The sequence below is a fragment of the Monodelphis domestica genome, chromosome 1 (genome assembly GCF_027887165.1).
Source record: "Monodelphis domestica isolate mMonDom1 chromosome 1, mMonDom1.pri, whole genome shotgun sequence".
In the NCBI taxonomy this organism is placed as follows: domain Eukaryota; kingdom Metazoa; phylum Chordata; class Mammalia; order Didelphimorphia; family Didelphidae; genus Monodelphis; species Monodelphis domestica.
This window is the reverse complement of record NC_077227.1, coordinates 280,067,037-280,091,576: the sequence shown is the minus strand read 5'-3', so window position 1 is coordinate 280,091,576 and position 24,540 is coordinate 280,067,037. Positions and strand designations below refer to the sequence as shown.

Below are 24,540 nucleotides of genomic sequence, written 5' to 3'. Positions count from 1 at the left end.
CCTATCTTCCCTGGTATTGTTATGGGTTGCCCTGAGTACTATATAAAGTCTTTTACAAACTTGCTCCAACCTCCAAAGACATTATTCCACCTTCCATATTCTGAAATCCAGACAAACCAGCCTTCTCTTGGTTCTTCTCATAGCACTCCATCTACAGTCTCCATATCTTGATATTGGCCATCCCCCATTCCTAGAATGCACTCTCTCCTTAATTCCACATCATAAAATTTCTCTTTCTTTAAGATGAAGCTCAGGTCCCATTTTCTGCATGAAGCCTTTCCTAATTTCCCCTTCACCAACTGCTAAGTATCCTTCCTCCCAAAGTAGCTTGTAATCAACTACTTTGTATATATTTGTACTCATTCTCTTTATATTGATGTTGTATGTATCTTTTATATTTATCCTGCATATATTTCTATATGCTCTTACTGTTTCATCCATTAAAATGTAAGCTCATATTTTTCAGCGTTTATACAGTATGCCCAGGATACAGCACAGTACAAAACACATAGTAGCTGCTTAATACATACCTGGTTCTATATTGACAACCGTACATAACTATACTTCATTTTCATAAAGAATCCATATTTATTTCTTTTTTCCATTTTATTGTGACATTGACAGGATAAATAAGGTTTCTGGGGGCAATGAAGGGTATACTATTTGAAAACTCACAGGTAGTTAACATGAATTCTCTTGTTAGAAATCATTCTTAATGTTAGAATTAATATAAAATGTTAGAAATCATTCTTAAATCAAGATTTAAGTCAATATGTGATTAGAAAGAGATCTTATTCAATACATTATTTTTATTAAGACTCTTAAAAATGGAAAACTCCTACTTTTAATGTAAAAAAATCCCAACGCTGGATTCAAGCACCATCTAAAGATTAGAACACATCCAGAATTACGTGTTCAGACCTCAAAAGGGTCTAACCATATGCAAGTTGATTCCTTAGAGCTTCCCAAGCACAAAAGTCCTATTTCTCATGTTGCCAAACAAAATCCCTAGCTATTAACACAATTTCAGCAAATGAGATCTGTACCAACATAAGTCCTTCAGGATCTCTTTACCAGCAATTTTGGTTCTAGCTTAAGAGTCTAAAGCCCAAATTCTACTAGATATCAAGCTTAAGTCAAATAATAACTTGAAAATGCTGCCACAAAAGAGCAATGACTGGATCCTGTCTAGGCAATTTCATCCAGGTCAGTTACACAGTGTGACAAAAGCAGGAAAAGAAATATGAAATGTGTGTTCAAACTGCCTGGGAAGAGTGATTGGAACAACATTTTAAAACAACTCTGAAGTTTGCCCCAGGCTGAATCTGAAAGCAGAAATTGAAACAAAACAAGTAGCAGTATGATGCTGTTTGCTAAGGGCAACCAGACTGCATGGCCTATTTAAAAATAAAACAGCTGCCATCTGGTTTTTGTTTTCCTCCTTTAATTTTATGACTTGATACTAGATGTCAGAAAGCTTTATAAAAAAAAATAAAGGAAAAACTTACTATTATTGAAAATTCCTCAGCCAAATACTTCAATAATGATGCTTCTCTTGCCAAAAAATTACTTCTCTCTCTCATATTGCCTTGAAGTTGGGTGTCAAACTCTTTTCTGACCACAGAAGCAACAGAATCAATTATCAAAAGTTTAACGCGGTTAGAGATAATTTCTTCCTCCAAAGACTCGATCCTTTAAAAGAATAAATAATTTAAAACATTGACTGTATTGAAGACATAATGTCAGCAGGCCATTAAAAATGTTAAAAACTCAGTTTAAAAATTCATTATATTCTTCCCTATATTGTAGGTACACAAAACATAATTTACATTTTCCCCCAGTATCTCAGCAATTACTTATTTTATGTCCCTCACTGAACCAAAACCTCAAGTTTCAATGCAGTTTTATTCATTCCCTTTTCTACAGGTATGGAAGAGTACATGAAATAAATGTCAGATTTTTTGCAAAGTATTGAATTATTTTGATTTTTTAACTTCTCTTCTTCCTCTTTTTATTTTTTCTTCTCATGAAAATATTCTTTATTCTGAGGCCTCCAGAAGGGAGAGGGAATAGAATACAGAAGGAAATCTCATTCATATAAAAAGATTTCAGTAAACAACTGTTAAAAAAAAAAACAACCTCACACCACACACACAATAAATTGGCAAAGATGATAAAGATTAGACTTAGTGGTGTTGGAGGGGTTAGGAAGAAACAGAAACACTAATTCATTGTTAGTAGAATTGAGAATTAGGCCAACAATTCTGGAAAGCAATTTGGAATTATTCAAATAAAATATCTAAAATGTACAAACCCTTGTCCATATCCAACACCATATTCCACTGCCAAGCATATTCCCCTAAGAAGATCACTGACAAAAATGTCTTTATATCCACTAAAATATTTAAAATAGCACTTTTTATGGTAGCAAGGAACAGGAAACAAAAGAGATTTCCCATTGTTTGAGGAATGGCTAAATATATTGTGGTATATGGAATATTACTGTGCCATAGCAAATAACAAACAAAATGATTGAGGAGAAGCATGAAAAGATTTAATCTGAACTGATACAGATGAAGTAAACAGAGACAGAAAAACAACATACAAGATTATAATAATTAAAATGAAACAAACAACAAATACAAAAAATAAAAATAAAAAAGGAATGTTGCAAAAGTACAAAGAAGCTTGGCCCCAAATGAGACTTTAAAAAATCTCCCATAAGTCCCTGAGGTGGTTAGAGGGCCTACAGGTATGGAATGTTGCATATAATGTCAGATTTCATTTTTTTTAGTGTGCTGACCAGTTCTGCTGGGGGGGGGGGGGTCCTGTCCTTTGTTTTCTTTTTTTTTCCTTTTAAATTCTGTATGCAAGGGAATGATTCAGGGAGCATAAGAAGTATACATCTAGACAGTGGAAAAACAAAAGATATCAATTAAAATCTATTTAAAAAGAAAAAGAATTAATGAATAGTCACCTATAAAGAGATCTAGACAGGGTCTAAACAATACTAAATGGACCACAGTGGAGAATTTATGAGAGAACATGGATAACAGTCACATAGGATGAGATGGTCACACAGGTGGATTACCCCATTGGAGGAATGAGCCACATTGATGAGATTTCAAAGCCAATAAAGCAAAGGACAAGCCCAACACTGGACTCAACAAAGTAAGCAATACAAGAGAAGTAAAAGACAGTTCCTGCTCTGAAAGAACTTATGATCTAATTGAAGGGGAAATCATAAACTCCTTAAGAGAAGGGATTCTGGCTTCCTGAGGGTTGTTGTTTGTTTGTTTGTTTGTTTTAAAGGGGAAGGTAGGAATGCAACGATGGAGAACAATATGTTTACTGCCTAGCACAGTGGTGACACAGAAGAGACATTAAATAAATGTATGTTGACTGACCACATAGAACAATTAGGACAAAAACACATCAGAATAAAAGCAAGGGCTGGGTGGTGTGATACACACTAAAAGTTGACCTTGATGGGGAAATGGGGTTTGAGGTAGAATAAAGATAAATGATTTCAATGAAAAGCAGTACCCAGAAGAAGAAAAAAAAAGTGTCATATATACCAAAGTAAGCAGGAAGTGCTATTTGTGCAAGCATTTGTATAGTGTTTTAAGGTTTGCTAAATGTTTTACATATGATATCTCACTTGATGTTCACAACCAACTTTGGAAGGGGGAGGGTTTCCATTATTACAAATGAAGACACTGAATCACAGGGTACTTAAGTGCTTTTCACACAAAGTCATACAAATAATAAGTGTCTGAGGACAAATTGGAACTAAGGTTGTTTTGCCTTCTAGAAATCGATCCACTATGCCACCAAGCTGGAACTGGAGACAAAGTAGGAAAATTGCCTATCATTTGAAGAACAGCTAAATAAATTGTGACAAGGAAGGCTAGATTAGGGGAGCCTGGAGACAGAAAGACCTGAGTTACTTACTAGCCGCATGACCCTTGACAGCCACTTATCCTTTACTTTTCTCAACTTCTTTAGCTGTAAAATGGAAATAACAATAGCATCTATCTCCTAGGGTTGTTGTGAAGCTCAAATGAGATAATATTTGTAAAGTGTTTCATGGCACATAGTAGGCACTAGCTATTATTATTCAGTAAGAATGGTAAGAGGAAGAATTCGAGGGTAGAAAAAATAAAGAGTTGGTGGATAGGGTAAACTGATAAAAGTTAGTAAAAGATTGATAGAAAGTTGGTGCAAGACTGAAGGGAAAAGAGGCAGGTAGGTAGCACAGTAGTCAGAGTCAGGGCTTAGAAACAGAAGGACCTGGGTTCAAATCTGATCTCAGACACTTCCTAGCTGTGTGAGCCTGGGAAAGTTACTTAACTCCAATTGCCTATCCCTTACTGGTCTTCTGCCTTGGAATCAATACTCAGTATCAATTCTAAGATGGAAGATAAGGGCTTAAAAAAAAGATAAGTGAATGTGGCCATAGAGTTCTTAAATGAAGTTGCCAAATCATTAAGAGTGGAAAGTTGGCTATTAAAGCTTTAAACATATGCTGAAATTTGGGGTGTAAGCCCATAAGTAGTCTGCCTCTTGAAGGAAGAGAAGGAATCTCTGGGGTGCAAATAAAAAGGAAGTGCATGCCAGCTAAGTAGCCAAGGCAGAGGCATGAGTACAGGGGGTGGGGGGATGGGAGGGATCAAGAAGATAAAATTCCAAACTTTGCAGCCTAAGTAATTGAAAGCTAGGGGTGCCATCAAAAGAAAGAGATAAGTTGGGAAGGAGGGAAAACTTGGAGAATAAGTAAAAGAAAGCTACTCGTAGAAGGTGGGATTTTGGCTAGGATTTAAAGAACGCCAAGGATACTTGAAGACGAAGACAAGGAGGGACAACAATCCAGGCATGAATGGCAGACAATGAATATGCCTGGAATTAAGAGATGTAGTGTCTTGTGTAAAGAACAGCTAAAAGGTAAATGTCATTGAATCTAAGTACCTGGTGGAGTGTGAAGTCTAACAAAATTGAAAGGTTGGAGGAGAGAACAAGTCAGAAAAGGTTTTGAAAACCAAAAAGAGGATTTTCTAGTTGATCATGAGTCAATAATTTATTGAGTGAAAGGATGATGATTAGCATTTTATGAAGATTATTTTGGAAGCTTCTTAAGGATGGACTGGAATGGGAGCAGAATTGGGACAAGAAGATTAAGTAGTATATATTTCAATAGTCCAGTAGGATGTGATGAAGACCTGCACCAGGAGACTAAAAGTGACAGAGGAGAAAAGATGGCATATATGAGAGATGAAATTAATTTATATTTGACTGCTTACCTTTTTAGTACTTCATTACAAGTAAGTTCCTTATACAAATGAATTTTACTGCTCATGGAAAGTAATTTTTCTTCAGTGTTGAAAAAGCTGGGGAAACGGAATTCTGCTATTCTGATTAATCTGTGGAAATAAAAATTAAATGAACAAAAATTCAGTTGCTAAATTCTTTGTACATCCTGACTTGGCCAATTCTTCAATACCAAAGGGTAAAACTATAACAAAAGATATATTATTAGAGATAAATATGCATGTGGATAATAGAATTACTGTGGAAAATTAATGTAGAAGTTATCTAGTCCAAACTCCCCATTTCACACAAGCATTTTTTTAAATGTAGGATTGAAGACAAGGTAAATGAAATGACTTGCCAAAAGTGATGTTCAAAGGAATTGTAAAGCCAGGATTTGAACCCAATTTTTCTGGATGAAAACCCAGCCTCGTTCCACAAATGAATATACATTTAATGGTGGCAGGTTTTTTCCATCAATTAACAAATAAAGGAGGTAAATGTAAAGTGTAATCAGAGCCACAGTATAGATTCATTTTGGGTTTGTTTGCTATTTGCTTGTTTTTTAAATATGCAATCAGGGTTACATGAATAGCTCAGGGTCACATAGCTAGACAGTGTCTAAGCCAACTGTGAATCCAGGGTCTCTTCACCCTAGACCTGGAATTCTATCCACTGTGCCACCAACCTGCCTCTAGAACTATAGATTTTTTTAATTGTATTTTTTTTTGGAAATTTTTATTTAGTCAATTTAGAACATTATTCATTGGTTACAAGAATCATGTTCTTTCCCTCCCTCCACCCCTTCCCGTAGCCAATTCCACTGGGTATTACATGTGTCCTTGATCAGAATTTATTTCCATGCTGCTGATGTTTGCACTAGGAGGATCATTTAGAGTCTACATCCCCAATCATATCCTCCTCAACCCATGTAATCAAACAGTTGTTTTTCTTCGGTGTTTCTGCTCCCTCAGTTTTTCCTCTGGATGTGGATAGTGTTCTTCCTTATAGATCCCTCCAAGTTGTAGAACTATAGATTTTTAAAGGACTTTATATTCTAATCTCAACTCATTTATCCTTGGGAAAGCTGATACAAAGTGAAGTGAGAAGACCCAAAAGAACACTGTACACAGTAATAGTAGTAATCTACAATGATCAATTGTGAATGATGTAACTATTATCAGCAGTGCAAAGATCCAAGACAAATCCAAGGGACTCCTGATGAAAAATGCTATACAGGATTATGACCAAAAGGTTCTAAAATTGTACATACTCTTTGGTCCAGCAATACCACTGCTAGTCTATATACTAATGAGATTTTTTTTAAAGGGAAAAGAACCTATTTTTACAAAAATATTTATTGCAATTCTTTTTTGTGGTAGCAAAAAATTGGAAGCGAATGGGTTGTTCATCGATTAGGGAAAGGCTGAACACGTTGTGGTATATGATTGCAATGAAATATTATTGTTGCTATAAGAAATGATGAGCAAGATGATTTCAAGAAAACCAAGATTTACATAACAGTTTCTTAAGACATAGCATGATATTGAAGAATGAGGGCTAGAGTTGGAATCAGAAAGATTGGAGGTTCAAGACCCACTTCTGACAAATGCTATATATGACCACAGGTACAACTTTTCAGGACCCCCATCCAAATCTTTCAAACAAAATGTTACAGACCAGCTGCTGATATGAACAACTAGAGTAAAGGTATATATTAGGAGTTCTCTACACTGATGAAATATTAGGGCCAGATGCTGGCCACAATTAAAAAAAAAAAAGATTCTTAGGAAATAGGCATTTTGGAAACTAAATACTAACTTTGCTACCAGATTAGGTAATGTCGGATCAGGCTATGGAAGTTAACAAGCTGAATCAGATGGAAATATGTCCAACCAAAACACAGAACATGGAACTAGAAGCAAGTGTTATTTCTGCTGGTTTGTATATCCTTTTTAATAAATATGTTTAAAGAGGAACAGTAAGAACAAAAGAAACAAATAACAAGAATATAATAATAAAATATCTCAGTATACTCCTTTAAAAGTTAAAACAACTCTAACCAAAATTAAAAGAAATTAATCACCTCAATTTTGGGAAAACTAGATATAAAAGCTTTTCATTGAATTGAAAGAAGTATACATATTTCTTAGTAATGCTAGGCACCTGTACAAAACTGACCAAGGATTAGGGAATAAAAAACTTTATGAATGTTGAAAACTATAAGTATTTAACATATTCTTTACTGACTTTGATATAATAAACATTATATCACTAAAAAGCTCTTGAAAAAATGATCACAAATTAACTAGAGATTTATAGGTCACATGACAAACAAAATTGAAAAGCTAGACATTTTATCCAGTCCTCAAAGCTCTCACAATTTCCTAAAATAGGAATTATGTGCAAGAGATGAAGCAATTCTGCTCTCTCATTAATTTAGGATACCAAGAAACCTATAAAGGTAACATTTTGGGGCAGCTAGGAATTCAGGGGACAAAGGGCCAGGCCTAGAGACAGGAGGACCTGGGTTCAAATCTATTAATCCCTCCATCTATTGCTGAGGAAAACCAAAGGGTAGAAAACAGTTTGGGAAGGAAAGTTGTATCCATTTGCCAAGACAAACCCAGAAATATATGATGAAAACTATAAAATATTTTTCACACAAAATCAGATCTACACAACTAGAAAAACATTAATTGCTCATGGGCAAATTGAGCCAACATAATAAAAATGACAACCTACCTAAATTAATTATCTATTCAGTGCTATACCCAACAAACTATCTAAAAAATTTTTTCATAGGATTGGAAAAAAATAAGAAAAAATAAAGTAGTGGGCTAGTGGAACAGATTAGGCACTCAATATGCAATAATAAATGACTATAGTAACCTAGTATGTGATAAACCTGAAAATCCAAGCTTTTGAAAGAACTCACTGTTAGACAAAAATTGCTGGGAAAACTGGAAAACAGCATGGCAGAAACTAGGCACAGACCAACACCTCACACTATATACCAAAGTAAAAAGTCAAATTGGATACATTCTTTAGAAACAAAGGGAGAAAATATAAACAAATTGGAGAAGAATCTATGTCAGATCTATGGCTAAGGGAAGAATTTATGTCCAAATGAAACAGAGAATATTATGAAATATAAAATTGATAATTTTGACTACATTAAGTTAAAAAAGGTTTACACAACAAAACCAACGCAACCAAGATTAGAAGGGAAACAGTAAAATGGAGAAAAAATCTTATAGTAAGTATCTTTGGCAAAGGCCTCATTTCTCAACTATATAGAGAATTGAATCAAATTTACGAGAATACAAAGCATTGCCCAATTGACAAGTAGTCAAAAGATATGAAAAGGTAATTCTCAAATGAAATAAAAGTTATGTATAGTCATATGAAAAAATGCTCCAAATCTCTATTAATTATACAAATATCATTAAAACAATTCTTTTTTTTTTTTAATAAAACCCTTACCTTCCATCTTGGAGTCAATACAGTGTATTGGCTCCAAGGCAGAAGAGTGGTAAGGGCTAGGCAATGGGGGTCAAGTGATTTGCCCAGGGTCACACAGCTGGGAAGTGTCTGAGGTCAGCTTTGAACCTAGGACCTCCAGTCTCTAGGCCTGACTCTCAATCCACTGAGCCACCCAGCTGCCCCCTCATTAAAACAATTCTGAAGTACCACCTCATCTATCAAGCTAGCTAATGTGACAAAAAAAAGAAAAGGATAAATGTTAAAGAGGACATGGAAAAATTGTAAGACTAATACACTGTTGGAGCTGTGAACTGATACAACAAATCTGGAAAGTAATTTGGAACCATGCCCAAAGGGCCATAAAACTCTGCATCTTTTTCCACCCAGAAATCTATATCCCAAAAAGATCAAAGATATAGAAAAAGAACTACTTGTAAAAAAATATTTTTGGAACTCTTTTTGTTATAGCAAATAACTAAGTGGAAACTAAAGGGCTATCCATCAATTCAGAAATGGCTAAACAAATTGTTATATGTGGCTATGATAGAATACTATTATGCCTTAAGAAATGACAGACAAGATGATCACCAAAAAAACCTAGAAAGATTTATATGAAATGATGCAAAGTGAAGTGAGCATAAACAGGAAAAAACTGTAAAACACAGTAACAGTAATAATGTATGTGATCAACTAACTGAATGACTTAACTTATTATCAGCAACACAAGGACAGAGGACAACTCCAAAGGACTCATGAAGAAAAAGGCTATGCGTTGCTATAAAAGGAACTGATCAAGTCTGAATGCAGATTGAAGCATGCCACTCTTCACTTTATTACCTCCATGAATCCTCTAGTATGAGCGATATGTCTTCTTTCAAAGCACAATGAACGCAAAAATGTGTATTATATAATAACAAATGTATGACCTATATAATATTATTTACTCTCATGGAGAAGAGGGAGGAGTAGAAGGAAAAGAACATGAATCACAAAATGTCAGAAAACTAAAATTTGTACAATTCAGTGGAATTACTTCTCTGCTCTGTCAGGGGGTTAGGAAAAAAGAAGGAAAAGAAAATTAATCAAGTAAACATAGAAAAATATTTTAAAATAAAAAAAATTTTAAGTCAAAATTATTGAAAAATTGTACAGATGATTAATCTATAAAAAATTTTAACTTTTTTTAAAAGACACAAAAGGAGGCAAAGTCAAAATAGCAGCATAGAGAAAGCAAACGTTCAGACCTCTGAAAACCCTTCCTTAATTAATGCTCCTAGGGGACTGAAAAATCAAACCTAACAACAAGGCAGGGCCAAGGAACCTTCCTGCTGGACTCAATTTAAAAGGTACACACCCAAAAGCCTGAATTCAAGAACACTCTGGCTTAAGGGGAAGGAAGAATGAATGTCCCGAGACCACTCCCCTACCTGCAAGGAATAAAGAAGGGTAAATATGAGCAAACAACAGAAAAAGAAAAAAAATTACAATCCACAGCATCTATACAGGCAGTGAACAAAGGGCAAATGGAACGAAGAAGAATGAGGGAACACCAAGCAAATACACAGAAAACACAGTGAATTGAATACAAGCTCCAGAAGAAATCAAAATACAATTCAAAACACAATTAAGAGAGGCTGAAGACACCTGCAAAAAGAACTTAAAAACTAAGATAAATCATATGGAAACAGAGGTACTTGAAATAAAACAAGAAAATAGTATCTTGAAAGCCAAAATCAACCAGCTTGAAAATGAAACAAAGGAGATGAACCCACATAAGTCATCAGCATTTCTATATATCTCCAACATATCTCAGCAGCAAGAATTAAAAAGAGAAATTCCATTTAAAATCACCCTAGAACAATAGAAAATACTTGGGAATCTATCTACCAAGACAAATACAGGAACTATATGAATACAACTACAAAACACTCTCCACACAATTAAAACTAGATCTGAACAACTGGAAAAATATCAACTGCTCATGGGTAGGACAAGCTAACATAATAAAAATTACCATCCAACCAAAACTAATTTATTTATTTATTTAGTGCCATACCAATTAAATTACCAAAAAACTTTTTCACTGAATTAGAAAAAACCATAACAAAGTTCATTTGGAAGAACAAAAGGTCAAGGATATCCAGGGAAGTAATGAAAAAAAAATGCAAAGAAAGGAGGACTTGCAGTCCCAGATCTCAAACTGTACTATAAAGCAGTGGTGATCCAAACAATTTGGTAATGGCTAAGAGACAGAAAGGAGGATCAGTGGAACAGACTTGGGGTAAGTGACCTCAACAAGATAGTCTATGATAAGCTCAAAGATCCCAGCTTTTGGGATCAAAACCCAGTATTTGATAAAAACTGCTGGGAAAATTGGAAGACAATATAGAAGAGATTAGATTTGTATCAACACCTCAGACCCTACACCAAGATAAACTCAGAATAGGTGAATGACTTGATTATAAAGAAGGAAACTATAAGCAAATTAGGTGAACACAGAATAGCATACTCATCAGATCTTTTGGAAAGGAAAGACATTAAAACCAAGCAAGGGCTAGAAAAAAAATCACAAAGTATAAAATAAATAACTTTGCTTTGATCAAATTTAAAAAGTTTTTGTACAAACAAAACCAATGCAACCAAAATTAGAAGGGAAACAACAAATTGGGAAAAAATATTCATAACAAAAACCTCTGACAAAGGTCTAATTACTCAAATTCATAAAGAACTAAACCAATTGTACAAAAAAATCAAGCCATTCTCCAATTGATAAATGGGCAAGGGACATGAATAGGCAATTTTCAGTTAAAGAAATCAAAACTATTAAAAAGAACATGAAAAAGGGTTCTAAGTGTTATAATCAGAGAGGTGCAAATCAAAACAACTCTGAGATATCACTTCAGACCTAGCAGACTGGCTAACATGTCAGCAAAGGAAAGTAATGAATGCTGGGAGGGGATGTGGCAAAGTCAGGACAGTAATTCATTGCTGTTGGAGTTGTGAACTGATCCAACCATTGTAGAGGGCAATTTGGAACTATGTCCAAAGGGCACTAAAAGACTGTCTGACCTTTGATCCAGCCATAGCACTGCTGGGTTTGTTCCCCAAAGTGATAATAAGGAAAAATACATGTACAAAAATATTCATAGCTGCTCTCTTTGTGGTGGCAAAAAATTGGAAAATGAGGGGATGCCCTTTGATTGGGGAATGGCTGAACAAATTGTGGTATATGTTGGTGATGGAATACTATTGTGCTCAAAGGAATAATGAAATGGAGGAATTCCATGGGAACTGGAATGACCTCCAGGAATTGATGCAGACCGAAAGGAGGAGTACCGGGAGAACATTGTACACAGAGACTGACACATTGTGGTATAATCGAATGTAATGGACTTCTCCATTAGTGGCAATGCAATGATCCTGAACAACTTGGAGGAATCTATGAGAAAAAACACTATGTACATTCAGAGGAAAAACTATGGGAAAAGAAACACAGAAGAAAAATAACTGCTTGAATACATGGGTCGAAGGGATATGGCTGGGGATGTAGACTCTAAATGAACATCCTAGTGCAAACACCAACAACATGGAAATAGGTTCTGATCAAGGACACATGTAATACCCAATGAAATTGCATGTTGGCTGTGGGAAGGGGAGGGGGAGGCGAGGGAGGGAAATAATGTGATTCTTGTAACCAAGGAATAATGTTCTAAATTGACTAAATAAACTTAAAAAAATAAAATGAACTTATCAGAGCTTAAAAAAATAAAAAGAAAGGAAAGTTATATGACAGCATTGTATTGCAATAGAGCTCAATATGAAAATTGAGGATCAGATGAAACTAAAACAGGGTACATCAGTACATCTGAGTAGCATTCCACTATACCTAAAACCTAAAATCTTCCTGGATACTATCCCACCAGAAGTGACTTGGGGTAGAGACTAAAAATTGTGAACGATAATTTTTTTCCAGTACATCAGGTCTGACCTCATGGAAAATGCAAGGGGGAAGAGGTCCAAATACAAGCAACAGGAGAAGATAATAGTAATGGAAATTGGGGGCAGCTGGGGAGCTCAGTGGATTAAGAGCCAGGCCTAAAGATGGGAGGTCCTAGGTTCAAGTCTGGGCTCCTACACTTCCCAGCTGTGTGACCCTGGGCAAGTCACTTGACCCCCATTGCCTAGCCCTTACCACTCTTCTGCCTTGGAGCCAATACACAATATTTATTCCAAGAGAGAAGATTAAAAAAAAAAGTAAAGGAAATTGCCAAAGATCTCGAGGGAAAAAAGCATAGTTAAAAACCTTGACCTTCAGTCAATAAACCAACAGAGTAAATATTAATAACTGAAGGGGACATGGCCTCTAGGCAAGCTGAAAAAGTCCAGACATCGTCTAAGAATAAACAATGTAAGACAAAAGAAAATGAATTTAAAGAAAGTCTCTGAAAATCATAATACAAGAAAACTATTCAAAACTTCTCCAGACAGAACGCAAAGTACCAATGAAAAGAATCTGCAGATTGCCACTGGGGGAAAAAAAATCTTATGCTACAAACTCTGAGACATATAATGGTTTAAAAATTCCAATGACAAACAACAAATTCTGCAAGCAACCAGGTAAAAATTCTTCAAATACAAAGTAAATAGAATCTGACAAAAAGACTATACAAACTACAAGAAGGAATGAAACAATATGCTTCAAAAAGCAAAGTGGCTCAAAATGCAACCCAAGGTGATGTTGTCAGTAAACTGGAGCCTAACCATTAAAAAAAGTCTTTCAATTTAAAAAAAGTAGTATATGAAGAATTCCAGAAAGAAAAACAGATCTAGACATATGATTTGCTATGCAAACACCCAGATAATATAAATACATATAAGGAGGTTAAATAAACATAATAACCAAGAACAAAATAACAATAGAGAAACCACTAAGAGATTTTCAAAAGATAAAAAAGGATACAAAGATAAAAGCAGGAGTAAGAGGGCACAAACCTAGGAAAGATACCACATGACAAACATGAAAAATATAAAAAGATCATTATGAAAGAGGTTAAAAAGACACAGGAAAATTCCTAACATGAAGTAGTATACATTCTTGTCACCTACAAGAAACGATATTTCTAAGAGTGAGATACAAGAGAATATGAAGAATAGAGGATGAGATCTACAAGTCAATAATAAGAAACTATTTAGAACAGTGATTGGCAACCTTTTGAGCCTGGTGTGCCAAAATTCGCCAAAAAACCGAGCATAACTCAGGTGATGTGTCACTTCAAGAAAAAAACCCATAATTTTGCAATATTTATAGTTTAAATAAAAATGCATAATTCTAACACATAACTGTATTTAATAAACCAAAAACTAATTCTTTAACTTACCTGCTTAGTGACTTTTTTGTTCATCTGTCAGTCAGTTTCTTTTGTTGATCATGATATTATTCAACTTGTGTGAGGTGCTGCGAACTAAGATAAGTGAGGGGGATGGGGAATTCTTTAACTAACCTGCCTTTTAGTGACTTTTTTGTTGCTGAATTTCATTGTCTAAGTCTTCAACTGAAGGTTGGTACTTTGTACATTTCAAGCCCAAGCAAGCTCTACTAACTTAATCTGTCGATCTATTTCTTTTGTTGGTTTTGATATTATTTAACGTTGAGAATAAGGTCTCACAAAAGTACATAGAGGAAAAAATTGTGAGTAAAGCCATTGCTATATTTTTCAGGGTGCTAAAAGTGTCTTGTAATTGTTTCCAGGCACTCCTCCATTGCAAGTGGGCCGGAGCTCCACCCAGTCTTCCACTGGCCCAACCCCAGCACAGCCCCACTCAGTCCCAGCCGGCTGACCCAGAGGCGCTGCAAGAGCAGCTAATGCCTGCCATCCTGCCTGCCCCAGCACCCTCCTTCTGCAGGAGCTCCTCCTCCTTGACCCCATAGGATTTCCATGTGCCCCCCCCATGTCCCCACCATTGTAACAGTTAAAATTAGTTTCTCTCTGTCAAGGAATATTATATTTTATGAGGTTTATTAAAGGTTAAGGATTAAAGAAAATACAGAGTAAGAAAGCACGTGTCTAGGCCCAGAGAGGCCCCTTCAATTTCACCTTCATCATGAGAGATGCATCTGCTGGGAAGTGGAAGTAGGAAAAAGGGCCCTCAGTAGGCAGGGAACTCCTTTAAATAATAATTTCTGATCTCACCCAGGTGAGAAATTAGTGCGATTACAAAGCATTCTGGGAAGTGAGCAAGGACTTCTGGGGACTGGAGTCCTGGGTTCAAGTCTCCATTTTTTACACCATGCTGGGGCATGGTCCCAGCTGCAGGTCCACGACTCCCCGGGCAGCTCCTAGCCCCAAGGCGTGATGAGTCCTCATGTGGATGCCTGTCATTGAAAATGGTTACACCTATCTGTGCTCATGTGTGTATAATTGAAAATCTATTACCCTAAAAAAAAACTACATATCCCAAGAGCCCACTGACTTCCTGTCATTACATACTTCTTATAGACGGAAGATAAAGGGAGTGGGCTTTCATGCTCCTCCTCTCTCATGTAGAATCAGCAGTAATGGTGGTGAGTGGGGATGGCTAAAAATGGCTAACCACCCAGGGCATAGGGTTTTTTAGGGTTTTTATTTTGTATCCTCTTTATTCCTTGATTTCTAATGATCATTAATAAATCTCTTAAAATATAATATTTTATTAGACATTTAATTTTTACATGGGCGTGACATAGGTTTGCCATCATGGATTTAAAAGAATTAATTCAAAATAGATCTTGGAAGCATTCTTTTTATAAAGTTAAGAGAGCTTAATGAAAGACTAATTAATTATATAGGCCAAGAATCAAAGTCTAAAAATCTAGATTAGACAGAAGATGAAAAGAAATGATGAAGAGAGAAAAAAAAGAAAAGAAGTTATTTATTACAGAAAAGCCAAAAAAAATGAAAAAAAAAATTTAAAGGGAGAAAAACAAATGGATTTTATTTAAGTATTTAACCAAGAGGGGGAAAATCAATCAACAAGATAAAAGAAATAAAAAAGAACTAATCAATTATGCAAAACTCCAAAACTAAGTAAAAGGTAATAAATGAGAGGGGGAGAAGATATGCATGAGTTGAGTGTGAAGGCAAGACAGCAGATAAAAAGAAAAGATTGCCTTAAAGTAGATTAAGATAAAATAACTAAAGAGACAGAGTACTGTTCTTATACAGAAAGAGGAAAGAAAATCCTAATGGGCAAGGAGTGGGGAGAACAATATTAGAGACAAATGAAGGAAAAAAATATACCTAAATCTTATGATTTTAAATGCAAATGGATTAAATAATCCAAGAAAAATTATAGACTGGATAAGAAAACAAAGCCTCACAATCTGCTGTTTACAAGAAACATATCTTAAAAAAAAAAAGACATATACAGAATAAAAATGAAGGCTTAGAAAAAAAATCAATATACATCAGATAAATCTAAAAATCATGCTGTCAGCCAATGCATAAATAAACATTCATAACATAAAAAAAAGGACAAATAGGGAAACCACATCATGTTGAAAGGAACCACAGATAAGTCAATTTCAGTATTAAATTGATATGTTTCAAATGTCTTAGCATCAAAATTCATAAAAGAAAAACTTATTAAACTATAAAAATACAGTCAGAAATAAAATAGTAACAGATTTCAATATCCTTCCCTTAGTTTTGAATAAGTCTAAAAGAAAAATGCATAAAAGGGGGGCTGGAGGGGAAAGGGGAAAAAAATTCATGGAGAAACTATAACGAAAAAGATCTATGGAGTCTTCTAAATGAAATTGCTAAAGAAAATACATATTTCTTAGCAGCACATAGAATAGGGGTCCCCAAACTACAGCCCGCAGACTACATGCGGCTCCCCAAGGCCATTTATCCAGCCCCCACCACACTTCCAGAAAGGGCACCTCTTTCATTGATGGTCAGTGCTCACTAACAGTACTACTTCTAGTGACATGATCCTTTGTGTGGCTCCTTGTTCTGAGAGTAACTGAATGAGAACAAGGTACCACGCAAAGGATTATGTGGCTGCAAAATGGAAGATGTCAGCATGCTGAGTGGTGATCTCGGGGAGGGGATTCTGCACTGTTATACTGCATGGTGGCAGTGATGGGCTTGTACAAGGTATGATAGGCCCATCACAGCCAGAGCTGCAGCCTCCGCTCTCCCAAACAGGGGTATACAGATTTGTCCATAGTTTGTTTTTTTTTATAGTTCGGTCCTCCAATGGTCTGAGGGACAGTGAACTGGCCCCCTCTGTAAAAAGTTTGGGAGGGGGCAGCTGGGTAGCTCAGTGGATTGAGAGCCAGGCCTAGAGATGGGAGGTCCTAGGTTCAAATCAGGCCTCAGCCACTTTCTAGCTGTGTGACCCTGGGCAAGTCACTTGACCCCCATTGCCTAGCCCTTACCACTCTTCTGCCTTGGAGCCAATACACAGTATTGACTCTAAGAGGGAAGGTAAGGGTTTAAAAAAAAAAAGTTTGGGAACCCCTGATATAGAATTTATGTAAAAACTGTATTAGAGCACAAGGATATTGCAAACAAATTTTTAAAAACGCAGAAATAATAAACACATGTTTTAGATACCATAAGATAAAAAGGGTATCAGGAAGCAAAAACAAAAGATATAGACCAAAATGAAGATTTAATAAAATTCTAAATAATTAATAGGTCAAGAAATAATAAGTATGTGAAAGAAAATTATAATGACAAAAATAGCATGCCAAGATTTCTGGAATACAGCAAAAGCAGTTTTCAGGGGGTAAAACTGTTTTACTAAAAATATACATCAACAAGGTAGAAAAAAAAGAGGTTTAATAAACTGAATATGTATTTTAAAAATTAGAAAGCCAATGATTAAACAAATTGAAAATGAGCACAAAAGATAGATATTAAAAATTAAAGAAAAATCACAGAAATAATAAATAAAACTAAATATTTAAAGAGGGCAGGGGAGCAGGCAGGCAAGTGGGGAAGGGAAATATTCAAAGCAGGGGGGACAGTCAGATACAAGTCTAGAGTAGGAGTGTCATGTGTGAAGAACAGCAAGAAGGGTAGTGTCAATATACTGGAGAGGTAAGATATAGGAATACTGGAAAAAGAAGAAAGCTCTGAGTTTTAAAGAGTTTTAAAAACCAAAAGATTTTATATTTAATCCTGGAGGCAATAGGAAATTCCCGGAGTAAACAGAGGACTGGAAGGCAGGGGGAATTGACATGATCATAGCTGCTCTTTAGGAAAATCATTGAAGCAGTTGAGTGGAAGATGAACTGAAGTGAGGAGAGCCTTTGAGACAAGAAAAACAATCAGAAAGCTATGCCAATAGTCCAAGCATGAAATGACGAGAACCTATACTAGGATGGTCGTTGTATAAATAGAGAAAAGGGCTGTATTTGAGACATTATAAAGGTAGAAACAAAAAGACTTGGTATAACACTTGCATATATGCGATGAGTGTGTGTTGCGGTTGCAAGCCTAGATGACTAAGAGAATGGTGGTGCATTTCACAGTAGTATGGCAGTTTGGAAGGAGGGTTTGAAGGAAAAGATAATGATTTCTGAACTGAGGGATGGATAAACAGATCTGAGAGTTGGAGTGGAAGAAGACTTCTTCCAAACCATACAGTGGACTCATTAAAGAAGGAAGTAAAGGGTCCTGTGGTTGGAAGTTAACAGTTACTTAAGTCTTAAAATTGGTGATAAATTTGGAATTAATGAAATGATCCTCCAAGGTAAAGTTATTATCAGTGGTATGGAGAAAGTCTGGAAAGGTCAAAGAGGAAAAAGAAGTATTCCAACTAATGGAAGTCTAGGAGAGGGAGACTGTGCCCTTTGGTCCAGTTTCTAAAGGGAAGAAAGGTGATTGGCAAGGAGATGAAATAAAGCCAAGAGTCAGCTGAGCTAGGAATGAAGTCAACATGAGTAGGGATCCTCCTGAAATGGTAGTCCAGTAAAATAGAGCCATATTTACCAGTATTATTGCTACGGCCAAGAAAACCTCCTTTCACTGAAGGTTGACAAAGAAACTCAGCTCTCATTTTATTCTTAGCAGACATAAACTAGTCCTATTTACAACATCTATCCAGGAAACATTCAAGAGAAGAGTTTAGGAGAGGTAAAGAAAATTAAATACAAGATAGAAATGAGGTAAATAATGAAAGAGATGAATAACACTGGGAAACACTTAAGTGGAAAAATATAAAGCATAAGAAGAAGAAGGATAAATGTGATTAAAGCAGGTGGACACTAATAAGAAAGTTAAGATGGGCTTCGGTGATAGTCAAAGAAGAAAGATTAATTACTCTGTTATTTAAATCAACTGATTTGGAAGTAGGAGTGGGAGTGGGAAATATATAGGACAAAGGACTATAGGAGACATGTTTTTGTAGACCTTGGATGCCAGGTCAGTAGGAACAGCAATAAAGCCTCCCAACTCTTTGATAATAGTTAAGAAATAGCTGATGAGTAAGAATAACTTTCAGCCCTCAGCTGGATTTCACATAACAGTTTGAAAAATGAAAAAATTTTAAACTGATTTTTTTCTTTTTTGTTTTTGTTTTTCCCTTAGGCCCTTGTGGAAGGAATGGTGGTTAATATTAGGACTGTTCATAGCTACCAAGAGCTAAATTACTACACCCCATAAGTTTTTCAGAAATAAATATGCCCCCCAAAATGTTTTCCATGTTTATTTCTCCAAACTGTCTTTATTATAAAAAATAAAGCCTGCCAAAACCAAAAACCTGTCAACTAAATATAAATGCAAAATTTTATCAGCCTCGTGATAATCATAGTTATATATTATGACAATCTTCTTCAGACTTCTTTTTTTGTTAGAACAAGAAATTAAATATAACAAACATAACATATGAAGACGGTGACATCTACTGGACAACTTTCTCTAAGATTATTTCAGCAGATACACAAAACTTAATTCATCATTTTGGTCCTTTTCTCATAGTGCATATGAGATGTCACTAGTTTAGGGAAGTCCTGGTAAGAAAACATGAACTCATCCTCTGTCACTCCCATATCCCCTCAATACAAATAGACGCATGCTCTGCAATTTACTCTCTTAAGAGATTTCCCTGGAGTACTAAAGAACAAAATAAGAGTCACATATCTAATATCTGTCATAGGCAAAACTTGAACCCAAAGTATCCTGACTCTGAAGGAGGTTGTTGCCTCTTTTTTTATCATCACCCAATTCCAAAAATTTCTTTTTTTTTAATTTGGATTTTTTATTTGATCATTTTTTTTGATCATGATCATTTTGATCATTTTTATTTAATCATATATTTTATTTGATCATTTCCAAGCATTATTCGTTAAAGACATAGATAATTTTCTTTTCCTCCCCCCACCCCCCATAAAAAAATTTCTTTTTTAAAAAAGGTTATCCAACAGAATACAATGTTTTCCTTTTTAAAGATTTCTAATCCAAACAATAAATCCATTTCACTAGATAATTCTCTGGAGATTAACCTAATAACAAATTAGTTAAACTATATCTTTAAGTGATTTTGAGTCACTATATCCTCCCAAAATTATTAAAGTAATAAGCATTAGACAAAAGAGAACTGCAATAGCCACCTCCCATCCCCACATTACTGGTGCACTTCCCTTTACTTTTAAAGGAATCAATTCTGGGCATTTGCTCTTTACTCTCACAAACCTATTTATGATGAACCATGAACATTACCTATTTCTGGCCAGAAGAAAAAATCTAAATTAATAAATTTAGAGAAGTGCTATAAATAACTGACTTAATGGAGTTGTGATATTTCTTTTCTAATATATCAGAAGTTTAAAATTTTGCTTCAGAATCTTAGAAAGGTTTAGTAAAAAAAACACTGGATTTGAAGTCAGAAGACTTGTGTTCACATCCCAGACCTACACCTGACTATTCCTATTTAACTTCTCAGGGTTTAAGTTTTCTTATCTTTAAAATGGGAGAATTAGACTCTTCTAAGATTTCTTCCAATTATAACTTCATGATACCATTCAGTGGATGTCTAATTTTATTCATGCAGGTACTCCTTCCAAACAGAATAGCAACCTAATCATACCTTCTCACCCTCTGCAACTTTTATTCTAACCAATACGCTAGAGGTCTCCCTATAGGTTTTTTAAACAGTATAGCACTAATATAGACCATATGTGATATTCTACTCTCACCATATATCACCATACTTTTCTAATCACACACCATTAGAATATCTTTTATTTTTTATAAATTTTTATCATTAATAGTCAATGACTATCACTGAAATCTCAAGACACAAAGAACAGAAAAGACCATAAAAGAAAATATGAACTTCTATTTTAGTGTTTTGATTTTACATACATACATACATACATACATATATATATATATATATATATATATATATATATATATATATAGAGAGAGAGAGAGAGAGAGAGAGAGAGAGGTAGGGATAGGCACAGAAATAGATATAGATTTAGATTTTTTAACCAGTTAGTAAAAAAGAGATAACTCAAAATTAGTACCTTACGGCTTTAAATCCATGAGAAGAGCAAAAAGATTAAAAAGGACTAAATAAATAAGTTTTTAAAACTCTGAGCCAAAGAATAAAAACTAAGGATAGACAGAAAGAGAAGAGAACCAATGAAGAGAACAAAGTAAAAAAATTCTTTTTAGAAAAAAGCATTTCAAACAAAAAAAGTTGAGGGAGAAAGGATGAGGAGGGATTTTAATTAGCTACTTAATAGCAAGAAAAACAAAAGGGGAGAAGTGGTCAAGAATTACATAACTAAGTAAAAGGAATCAAGAATTCCAAAACTAGAGAAAGAGGAAATATACAGAAGGCAAATGGTGGAGAAGAGGAAGAGAATCTACAAGAATAGGGTTGCCTTAACATAGGTTAAACAAAAATAACTGTAGGAGGGAAAGACTTATCTTAAAAGATGAAGGGAAACAGCAACAAAAATCCTAATTCAGAAAAAAAAGCAATAAAATAATAACATAACAAAAGAAAATAAAACCCAATTCTAATACCTTTAAACATCAGCAGATTAACCAAACAAAATGAGAGAAATATTCGATAATTTTAAAAAGCTACAAATTAATTCTTGGAGAAAATAGAGCTAAAAGGCTTCTGGAGTCTTCCAACTGAAACCATTCAAAGAATACTTGTATTTCTCAGTATTTGATGAAAATTAACCCAAGATTTGAGTATGTTGCAAATAAAAGTTGAAAAGGCAAAAATGTTTTTTGAAAAAGATACCCTTTAATAGGCCATAACAATAAAAGTAGTAATCAATTCGGAGAGCACAAACAAAAGGCATGAAAAAAAATAATGCATTGTCAAAGAAAAAAATAGAAAATTATAATGACAAAGCAATATAGCAAGATATCTGAGACACAGCTAAAGGAATCCTCATGGGAAATATTCACTAAGAACATACATTAACAAAATAGGAAAAGAGAACATGAATGTGCTGAGTATGCATTTTTTAAATTAGAAAAACACAAAATAAATCCAAATTAGCCTCAAGAGAGAAGCTCAATTGAAAATCAGAGAAGTAATAAACTAGAAACCAGAAAGATCATGAGAATGATAAAACTAAAAGCTGATCCTTCAAAAAGACAAAATTGATAAACCAGCAGAAAAGTAAATCACCAAAATACACAATAAACAAGGTAAAATCCATACAAACCCAAGAAAAAATAAAAAGAATTCCCAGAACCTATTGGACAATTGTGTGTTTTTCATTCAGTCATGTCCAACTCTTTATGACCTGTGTTTTGGTAGCTGTGTGGAGTATGGATTAGAATGTGAAGAGATCTGAGGCAGCAAAATGTATTAATAGACTATTGTAACAGGACAAGTAAAAATGTGATTTGAGACTAAATTAAAAGACTAGTCAAGAATATAGAGAAAAGAGGGCAGCTGGGTGGCTCAGTGGATTGAGAGTCAAGACCAGAGACAGGTCCTGGGTTCAAATCTGACATTGTACACTTCCTAGCTGTGTGACCCTGGGCAAGTCACTTAACCACCATTGCCTAGCCCTTACATAGTATTGGTTCTAAGATGGAAGGTAAGGGTTTAAAAAAAAAAAAAGAATATAGAGAGAAGGGGACAGATGAGAGAGAAGAGAGACAAAGTTAGCAATATATAGCAACTATTTCAGTATGTGGGGTGAGGATGAGGAAGGAATTGAATATGACTCTGAAGCTCCATTCTCAAGCCCTTCTCAGAAATAGAGAAATGCAGAAAAAAGTATAGGTTTTGGTAAAAAATCATGAGTTCTGTTTTAGACACACTATACAAAGACAGACAAGCTCCATGAGGGAAAACCTGATATATGACTAGAAGACAGTAAAGAAAACTTCACAAAGGTTCAGAATGCAGTGACAAATAAAGAAAATCTCAGGTTAGGTCTCAAAGTTTAAGGTGTGGCCCATTTTCTGAGATCATTTCTTACACACCTCCTGCTACCAAAGGGAAATCAGAATAAATCAGTCTATTTACTGTCACTGTAATTACGACTCTCATGCTGGCCCAGATGTGATAAATGACTTATTAATCACTTATTTTTAAATCAATCACAATGTATCTACCTAATAAATGTAAAAGCACAATACTTTATTCACTATTTAATAACACTTGGTTTTTATATAGAAATTAACTATCTCCCATTGCAAGGAAAACATTGTCTTTCTGATTTACTTTTTTTTTTCTTCTTTCTTTTCTATTTCCTTCTTCACTGTGTCCTTAATCTCTCAGTTTCCCTAATTCTGCTTGCCTTTGTGCAAAGCCCAGATTAATGGAGAGAAGAATAAGGAGGGAGGGGGGAAGGGAGGTAGTTGAGCTCATATGAAAATCCCACTCACACCAAAAAAAGCAGAAAAAAAAATTTGGTCTTGCTATTTTATGAATGAGTTAAAGTTACTGGAATCAATATCTACCGATACATTCAGCTTTCTATGTATTATTGGAAAATATGAGCTGTTTCATATGCCTTATATGAAAAAAGGGGAAATACTAGATTAAGATGAGTAATAAAAACTCTTACCTTTCTGCACTAAATGCTGACTCTGTGTCGATGTATATAACAGCCCCTTCTAATCCTCCCATGCCAGTGGGCAATGTAGCTAAAACACTCATCATCATACAAAACTGGGTTTTGCCACAACCTGAAGGACCTGTGATCTGAAAGAAATGTTATTTGCATTAATAAGAAAGGAAAAATATGAAAGAAAACCAACTTTACAATGCTCTACTAATAAAATTATCCTATAGGATATAAAGTCTGATATTTCAAAGATAGTTCTGTAATTTTCTGCATTCAAAGATTTAAATAGTTATTCTGCTAAAAATTCCTGGAAGAGGCTAAATGCATATAACAAGAGATGTTTATATTTATTATAAAATAATTTTTTAATGTAAAAGAAATACAGGGACAAAAAATAATGGGAAATTTATTCAATACATTTTATACTTTTGAAGAAACATTTGTTTCTTCTCCTCCATTAGAATATAAATACTTTATGATCATATAGCCTCTTCCAAGTCCTAAATGTATTTACCTTTCTAGCTTGTTCTTGACTCCTAGTTTTACATTTCAAAAATTCTACTCAGTTTTGATCTTTTCACTAGGAATACTTAAAAGTTCTCTTACATTAAAATTCCACTTTAACCCCTATAGGATTATATTCAGTTTGGCAGAGTAAACTATCTTTGGTTGTAAACCTTTATCTTTTGCCTTTA

General features: G+C 34.7%; 1 protein-coding gene across 1 annotated transcript in view; it reads right to left on the bottom strand.

Annotated features, from left to right (window-relative positions):
• The window catches only part of RAD51B (RAD51 paralog B), a 922,671-nt gene that overhangs the window by 871,912 nt on the left and 26,219 nt on the right, over positions 1-24,540 (bottom strand). Inside the window, exons 5-7 of the mRNA XM_007473087.3 lie at positions 23,846-23,982; positions 5,301-5,420; positions 1,509-1,692 (exon numbers count right to left, since the gene is read on the bottom strand). Of these exons, the coding sequence (XP_007473149.2) occupies positions 1,509-1,692; positions 5,301-5,420; positions 23,846-23,982 (441 nt within the window). The remainder of the gene's footprint in view (positions 1-1,508; positions 1,693-5,300; positions 5,421-23,845; positions 23,983-24,540) is intronic.